Source organism: Lotus japonicus, chromosome 4 (assembly GCF_012489685.1).
Source record: "Lotus japonicus ecotype B-129 chromosome 4, LjGifu_v1.2".
NCBI lineage: Eukaryota > Viridiplantae > Streptophyta > Magnoliopsida > Fabales > Fabaceae > Lotus > Lotus japonicus.
This window is the reverse complement of record NC_080044.1, coordinates 59,938,645-59,947,517: the sequence shown is the minus strand read 5'-3', so window position 1 is coordinate 59,947,517 and position 8,873 is coordinate 59,938,645. Positions and strand designations below refer to the sequence as shown.

The 8,873-nt window shown below is 35.9% G+C and overlaps 1 protein-coding gene across 1 annotated transcript; it reads right to left on the bottom strand.

Annotated features, from left to right (window-relative positions):
* Nucleotides 1–1,019: 1,019 nt before the first annotated feature.
* On the bottom strand, nucleotides 1,020–8,623 carry LOC130710205 (protein IQ-DOMAIN 31). Its single transcript, XM_057559388.1, has 8 exons — nucleotides 8,500–8,623; nucleotides 8,292–8,362; nucleotides 6,983–7,080; nucleotides 6,290–6,538; nucleotides 5,368–5,571; nucleotides 4,519–4,593; nucleotides 1,919–3,227; nucleotides 1,020–1,302 (listed from the first exon to the last, which is right to left on the bottom strand). Exons 3-8 carry the CDS (start codon nucleotides 7,064–7,066, stop codon nucleotides 1,271–1,273), a joined length of 1,953 nt encoding a protein of 650 aa, XP_057415371.1. The 5' UTR covers nucleotides 7,067–7,080; nucleotides 8,292–8,362; nucleotides 8,500–8,623; the 3' UTR covers nucleotides 1,020–1,270.
* Between the last annotated feature and the right edge of the window lie 250 nt (nucleotides 8,624–8,873).

The following is an 8,873-nucleotide window of genomic DNA, read 5'->3' as shown; positions in this document are numbered from 1 at the left end:
ATCATGCCCCTCGTAGGATTGAATTGTCACCAATGTATGATGTATCGTCACTCCTTCTTGCATGCTAATAAAAGTCAAACATAACGCATCATCCTCCATCGCACAATGAATCTCAAAATATTTCTCTGCTCATCCATCCCAAAGGGTCCTCCCCATAAAAACGGGTAACTACATTATCTTTACCCAAGAACAATGCTCCATTGACTTATCTGTCATCCTCCACACGAATGTTTTTGCTTTTCTTTCCTGATTTTTTATCAAGTGGGTCAGAACCGCTTCTAAACTTCTCATAGCACTCTTGAGTTCGGTCATGTTTGTGTGTGTTCTCTCATTATTTTCTCTATACGTGAAATTAAAGCGTCCAACTGTCCTACAATTGCCACTATAGATTTCACAAATGTCGTGCTACAATAAAAGGACTACAAGTATGCCACCTAACTTACTAATCACACTTATTCATTATTCAATTAATATATTCTTTATTTCTCCTAGTATTATAGTCCCTAACACATTTTCATTTTGCTCCTCTCTACATATTTACGCCCTACAGTTCGTATTCATATATATACTTACTTCCTATTTATATGTAATTCTAAGTACTCTTTCTTTTGAGAAATTGATTTCCTACCAAAACTGAACTTTGCAATCAGTGTTTTTGACTTAAAAGGAGACGTGCTTCAACAACGATTCATCTATTCTGTTTTCAACTCTAAATTCTAAAACACCAATCCACTGATTCTAACTTCAAACATTTAACTGAACCGGACACAACTAGAAGCTTTCAAAGCTTTTCCCTCTGCTCGAGACATGTTAACATAACAAATGCTTCATCCATACAGCAGGCACTGCAGTTTGAAATTCCCCGGGAAAATGTTTAAGAAATCTCCAATGACCATATTCAAGATACCAGACCATACTTCAGATTAAAACACACAAGTTCTTTGTGATACGCGTGAAAGTACGTGTTAAATTACCTCAGGCCAAGGGGGGGGGAAACAAAAAAAAAAACAAACATAATATGGACAAAACAGAAATCACGTCGAAAACAAACAGAACTTAAATTTGGGTATAGTTGCATCAAGCAAAACTAAACCTATAATGTACAAATCACCCTCACGCTCAAAATGCAGCAAATGAAGAAAAGAAAAAAGAAACTGATCAAACACACCTATAGTCCTATCAATTCAATTATTTTCATCATAGATCATATAAACCTCACGATTTCAACCTCCTCATGGCAAGCAACACCAGGAAACAGGTCATCCTCATATCACCTCTTCCATTCTGCTTGAGCTACCTTTCCTGCATGATGAACATACCAGTTTATGATTGTTAATCATAATGAACCAAAAACATGCGCCAAAATCCAACTGATTCAAATTTGAATTTAGAGGATCACATCTGCCAAGTTCCTTTACAGTGAATAAAAGTAAGTAACAGACCCTCAATTCTCGACATCTTGAGAAGTCTGCACAAGTTAGCTTATGGGGTAAGGATTGTTCTACCTTTATGTAAACTAGTTAGGCAACATCTCTAATGATGGGATAAAGATTCTCTGTCCCTAAATGATGTCATATTCTCTGTCCTTCAAATGAAATTGTGCCACGTCAATTATAAACCCCACATGTAAGGTTATCATTGTCATAATCATGCTTTTTAATTGATGTGTCACAATTTTATTGATTGAAACAGAAAACAAGACACAATTTGGAGACAAATGATCTTATACCTTAATGATGCAGCACCTTACTATACTTGTTTGGTATGATTAAGCTAACATGTGTCCCACTACAGAAAGGAGACGTGACTCTTTCATGACAAATCAGTTAATAAGAGTTATTTTACCAAGAGATACTTACAAACCAATATTCTTTTGGTGAATTATTCAAAGCACGATATAAGAAGAATTATACCATACCATTTGCATCTCTAGAAGCTGATACGGTTTTCTCACTCTTGGGCCCCCCTTTGCCACCTGCTTGAATTGGTCTCTGTGTCCTAGGTGAATGCGAACTGATTTTGCTGTGAGTTGAAGATGGCAGAGAATGTCGCCGGGTTTGGTTGTTTTTCTCACTTCCATCTTGTCCAACTCTTGGGGATCCTTGTGCCCTCAACTTTGCCTTTGCAGATTCAGTTGCAGCCATATAACTCGGTATTGTTGGACTGTTCTGTAAACCATTCTCTGCACGTTCCTGCTTTGCTACAGGTGAGGCTTTTCGGGTTGGTTTCTGGTTTTCACTGCCTGCTGCAGGATCTTCCTTGTGATCTCCATTTGTTAAGTGAGAACTTTCATCTTTAGACATTGTATCCGGTAAATCTATGGGTGCATTCTTTATTTCATCATCAGAAATGTTTATATCTTTGCTTTTAATCTCTGTCAAGGGCTTTGATTCCTTCGTCACTTGATAACTGCTAGGAGTGTCAGAAACCTCCTTACTAACTGACTGTCTAGGAGTAATTCCCACATCTGGCACACTGGAAATGGTTAATGTTGCTTCATTCATGATTTTCTCATTTGAACTAATGGCCCCATGTTCTGAAACACCAACACCTGAGATAACTGTTTCCTTTTCCAAATGCAGCTTTGGAGTCTCAGATTCAACTTCTGACTGAACAGCATTCTCAACAACTGGGTTATGAACCTTTCTCAAGCTTCGTTTAACCTTTTCAAGCTCATTTTGTGGATTTTCTTGCGCAGGATCCAAGGGTTGGCTTGGAACTTTCCTCATGTTGCGTTTTGGTTTCTCAACTTCAGGATTTGCTTGCACTGGGACTGACTCATTTTGTGGATTTTCTTGCGCAGGATCCGAGGGTTGGCTTGGAACTTTCCTCATGTTGCGTTTTGGTTTCTCAACTTCAGGATTTGCTTGCACTGGGACTGACTCATTTTGTGGATTTTCTTGCGCAGGATCCGAGGGTTGGCTTGGAACTTTCCTCATGTTGCGTTTTGGTTTCTCAACTTCAGGATTTGCTTGCACTGGGACCGAGTCAAAATTCGCAGTAGGAAGCTTTCTGTGAGTACGTTTTGACTTGCTCATTTGAGCATCTCCCACAGAAGTACCACCCTGCTTCCTCTGAGGCTTAGCATCCCGAATTTTCTTAGGTTGGGGAATTGGTGTCCAGAAGTGAGATGCTGACCAGCGCTCCAACCAACTTAGAACTGAATTTGGATCCCCACCAACATATTGCAAACGCAGGGCCATTATAGTAGTTGATGAAGCAAGAAGCTGAAGCAATAACCGACATTTTCACATACCCAAGTTAACTAACATTTAAAAGACAAATTGAAACAGACGTACATGCTCCACATAATTGATGCAGCACTATAAACATGATTTTAGAAAAAAAATTTGTTCTTATTTATCGGTTGTTTTAGAAATTCAAGACAGTACTAAGTGAAGAGATAACACATTAAAATATAACATGCATTCTAAAAAAAAAATTAAAAATTAATATAAACGAGGACATTACTTGCAGTTATTAATCAGGGTGTCAATCATAATACCTAAATCAACACTTAAGAAGGAAAAGAGAGAGTAATAAATATCTGCCTATGCAATCAGATTTCAAAACTTGCACTATTTGGTAACAATAACTGGTTATTTTTTACAATTTTCTTGACTGATTTAATTTATTTAATTTGGGCTTTCTCCATAAGGTGCTTTAACTAAGAATATTTAAAAAACCACACATCTTGATGTTCTTCTTTTCCAATCTATTGAGAGGTGAAATAAGCTGCCTTTGAAATAATACTGTAGTATTTCTTGTTGTGTTGGCATACCTGATATCCACAAGCCATCAAAACCTTTATAAAATGCATTAACTTCAAAACTATGAGCCCCAGCCTGATACAGGCAGAAGCAGGACCTTTGGTTCCTCTTATTTCAAATAATGGAGGGTCATATAAAATAAAATTATAATGAATTCCTTATATCAGGGAAAATAGGAATGGTGGGCAACACATAACCACTTTTAGGCTCAACTTCATGTTTGTGGCTCCAATGGCTAATTATACACTTCCATGAACAAAATAGATGGCCTATTTAACTCATCTTCCTATCAAAACAGAGATTGCTAGAGTAATTTAGGGGAGGGGAAAAAGTGCCTAGCCCTGTGGTGCCACAATATAAAGAACTAGATCTAAGATATTAAGCCTGTATTTGAAATCCAGTAGGTCAGGTCTTCATAATTTTCAAGTAAAAAATTAAAGGTATAATGCAATCATCTTGTATATGATAGATAAGTATTAACAAATAAAGATACCATTACCTGATGAAACAAAATGTGTTAGTGTAGCAAAAAATTACAATATTACAGGAATTTGATCCCTATTAAGGGAATTTAGCAGCGGTGTTGTACTGTCTTTCACATGCTGCTTTCTCAGCTATGGGATTCAAATTCTAAAATTTTATATTTCAAAAATTACAGTAGTTCTACAATAAAACCTATCCGGAAAAAGTAGCCATGTATAAGCAATAAAGTGATAAACAATCACATACAAGTGCTAATGTAAGTTACCTTACGGATGAAAGTATTTGCTGATAGCTTCATAATTTCTGTGGATACAGCAATTGGATTGACAAGCTGGCCATCCTAAGGCACAGAAATTGAGAAGAAAAATCATTAGCAGAAGCTCTATTTAAAAAGTATTATACACGCAGTCTCCCACTCCCTTTCTCATAACTAACTTGTGCTATGCTATTACACTCATAAAGTTGAAGCTATCTAAGTGTAATAATACCAGACTAGTGCACTACCAAACAACCAAGAGGAACTCATTAGAAATTTCACCAATTGTTGGATAAATACAGATTCCCTACTCATACCAATATTTCATCATATAGAATAAGTGGTCTACAATTAAATCATAGAATATAATCCCCAGCAGCTTGTATGATGCACTAACTTCTTTTGATTAAGATGAAAAACTGTTGGATGACAAGAGACCACCCTAACTATTGAAATAGTACATGATTCAAAATTAACATATTTATTTGCATAGCAGGTCCTTATTTTAAATGTACAGACAGCTCAGCAAGAATTCTCCCGTTTGATTTTTTTTTATCAGCAAAATTCTCCCGTTTGATAGAACCATTTAGCTCTAACTTGCCCGAGATACAACAACCAAGTTCTTTTTCAACTATGCGGGGTCAGTAGCATAAATCAAACACACCCATAATGCCCTGTTATACTTAAGATCAAAGATAGACCATTTAACACTAAACCCTCCTCCCCCTCCCCTGTGCACATAGTTAATCAGAGGAAATGAGGAATAGTTTGATGAAGGTAATCAACTACACATAAATAGCATTATTAATATGGCAAATTGATGATAATTTACAGAGAATTCAATTCTTGAAAAATTACCTGAGGCTTCAAAACATTACACTTTTCATTAATTTCAAATCCAACCTCAGACTGTCTAACTCTGCCACCACGGGCAAGTGCTTGTAACTTGACAATTCCATACATACAGCATAATGTACTAACAGCTTGTCTCCTAACCAAGTGCCCACGAATAAGTGCTTGCAACCTTATTATGCCTTTTAGAGCCCTAAATGCTCTCCGAGCCTTCATAAAAGACACTTTTGTTAGATGAGGCATAATATCAAATAGGGTTCAAAATTCAAATATTACAATTAGTAAGAACCTTTACAATCAAAGCTCCAGAAAAATAGTTCCCGAAAGTTTAAGAATTATTCATTTATCAAAGACAGAGGCAGTGAAGAACTTAAGACAGAAACAAATTTATTGCTGAAATTCATCAGACTGTGTGAACCACAGGCAGAGTTGATCTCCATCAAAAAAAAAATTCCAAACTAATTTCAACAAGAAAGAAATAATTAGCTTCTTTAATGTAGGGAACACAATTACTTGACAGCTGCTCATGATAAATAAACATGTCGAGACTCTAATCAATTTAATATATTATGACCCCATATTTTTTTAGTAAACAAATAGGGGAGAGTGGTTGACAGGAAGAAGGGGATGGCATTTAGGAATTAGGACTCAAACTAAATACTGCATTAAGCTTCAAGCTTTGTTCTAAATTATAATGACTAAATCTTCTAAACTTCTGTGTTTCTTGATCCATCAAAGCCTTCAAGTCAGAAGTTATCATAATTAAATTTACAATCAAAATAAAAAAATCAACTCCACATATTTACTATGCTTTTGCAGTATACATGCCTTTTTATGGTCTACAGTTCAAAATTTCTAATTGTTTTTCAGACTAAAAGGCACTAACACTATAATTAGTAAAGTATCTATAAAACCATAAGTCGCTTACCAAATAACCCCTGAAGGCAGCCTGTGCCTTCGTAGCCGCTTCATCCTGCCTTTTTTTCTCTGGATCAAGTGGTGCATCTTGATGAACAGATTCAATTTCTTGGTTTCCAGGTAAAATATTATCTACTTCTTTGTTCTCCAGCTCCAGGTCTTCTTCATGACTTGTGATCGCATTGGAGGTTGGCTCTAAAGCCAAACCCGTTTCTGACACCTTGGAGTTAACTACTCCTTCTTTTCTAATAGCAAGTTTCTACATAAGAATTATAGTGAAATAAATCAGGAGTTTCACTACATAAGGCAAAGATCATATCAAAATGTTTTCTGATGTGTTGAGACTCGAGAGTAATAAGTTTAACACTTATACTTAATATTAACAGCCAATTTTAATTACTAGCAGATAGGGTCAGTGCACTGAATGAAGCAAGAGTTTAGGCTCATATAACAGCACCAGAGCAGAATGTAGTGCTTGTTGGAGAACAGAAGGTGTTTTCATTCTCTCTCTATCCACTACAAATTAGATGAAGGGTTCTGATGGTGGGATTCAAGGTCAAATTTAAATGATAAAGCAAGGTTGAATATTTATGTCATGCTACAGATGATGTAGTTTCAAAGGATATTCGGGAATGCATTCATCATTCATTTCATATGAACACTAAACAGAGTTGAGATGTTGCCTTAACTATCAAAGTATTACCTCTCTTCCTTTTGAAATATTTGATCTGGTTGATTTTTTCCCAAATAGTACAGTTTTGATCCATTTTCCTGGTGATTTGCCCATTGTGAGACCAGGTCCTGTAACAGAAAAAAGGAAACTAATCTCTAAAATTTTATTGTTTATATTGTTTCACATTTGTAATTAGGCATGGAATTAAACCACACAACCAAAAGGAAAAAAGAATGGCAGTTAATCCTGAAACCATGCAAGATGCCTGCTTAACAACATCACCGAATTAGGTTAGCTTTAGTAGGTACAACTAAAAAATATGCTGTGACCTGTTCCTCAATACCTTATGAAACATATGAAAGATAACATATAACTTCAAATAAAAATAGTGCTTCACATGACAAAGTGTAGTGTATCTTGGTTGTGGCATCTCCTTCAATTTAATTGCACAGAAAATTATTTGTATAATAGCAACTCCATTCCTGTTCAGCAAAATTTTCTGGGTGGAACAGACATCAGCTTTTGTCCACAAGGATAAATATTTTACTTCTCATCAGGGGGAAAAAACCACAATGAATATGTAACTAGCAATAGAAAATCATTATTTTCCCACTAAAGATCAAGTTATCAACAACTAAGGGTGAAATGTACACCAACCCCATCAGCCAAATTTAGTTGAAATGATGAGTAACCAACTATCAACAAAGACAGACATCATGTACAATTAATAACAGCTCATCAGCCAAATTTAAGTGAAATAATGAGTAATCAACTATCAACAGTGAATAGACACAGACATCATGTGCAATTAATAACATCTTTTTCCTTGTACAATAATAAAGCTCCAAAAAACAGCATCATATATCCTTTTTATTATGATGGACCTTTACTTGTTGACTTTTTCCTAACCCCCACTCCACTGTAACACCTCTACAAAGGAGAAAAAAAAGTTGTATATGTCACCGACAAATGACAATAATAGCGTTCAGAAACAAAATCATGAAACAAATTACAAGGTAATTAGTTTAATTACACTTGATCTCTCAATCACCCTGAGAATTATGCATGAATTTTTACCCAAAAAAAAAAATTAAAAAACCACAATTAGCAGTAATCATGAAGAAACAGGAGCACAAGGAATTTACAAAAAATAACAATTATATTAGGAGAAATGCGTAACACCTGAGAATGTTATGTAACACACAGCTAAAACACGTAATTCAAAATGGAACACATGTTTATGAACAAAGAAACCCTAGAACCGACAAGATCTAAAACAAGGAAGATGAAGAAGCAGACACAGAACACTGCTTCATCAGTGTATGAAATTGGTGCTAACCAGGTGATATGAGGCTAGATCTGAGAATTAGGCGACCAATGCGGAAGCTCTTGACCTCAAATCTACCATCCCTGTGAACCAGAACCACACCATGATGAGATTACAAAATCAAAATAGCAATGTTGAATTGTTCCTTTGAATTTTTCAGAGAAAGAAGAGAAATATATGCACTGGAGTGAACAAGAGTAGAGAAGAGAAGATTGTGTACCATGAAACAGAGAGAGAGAGAGAGTGTATGAGAGAGAGTGATCTAAAGGTTCATAAATTTTGTGGTTGCTTTGTTTGTTGCTCTCTGTAAACTGTGCTAGCTGTATGGAAGAGTGAATATTGAAAAAGAAAAAAAGAAAAAAAAAGGTTGGATAATTTGGTGGGGAATCACGAGGTGCGTTTCAGTGTTTCATGCTCAAGTGTAACTCTTGTTTTCACCGTTCGATGAGGTGACTTTAAGGAGTTTGTTTGATCGAAGGGTGGATATGAGAGGTCGTGGTACACTCGAGCGCACGAAGGAGGAAACAGTGGGTGGGTATGGTAAGTCTCCAGTGCAGTTACTTCAAAACCAAGTGTTCTGTTTCTTTTATCTTT

Excerpts from the sequence above, each read along its gene's own strand:
- LOC130710205 (XM_057559388.1), bottom strand. The coding sequence starts at position 7,066 with ATGGGCAAATCACCAGGAAAATGGATCAAAACTGTACTATTTGGGAAA. Across the intron at positions 3,228-4,518 it reads CAAATACTTTCATCCGTAAG|CTTCTTGCTTCATCAACTAC; the intron begins GTAACTTACATT and ends TTATTGCTTCAG. Across the intron at positions 1,303-1,918 it reads AGCTTCTAGAGATGCAAATG|GAAAGGTAGCTCAAGCAGAA; the intron begins GTATGGTATAAT and ends TTCATCATGCAG.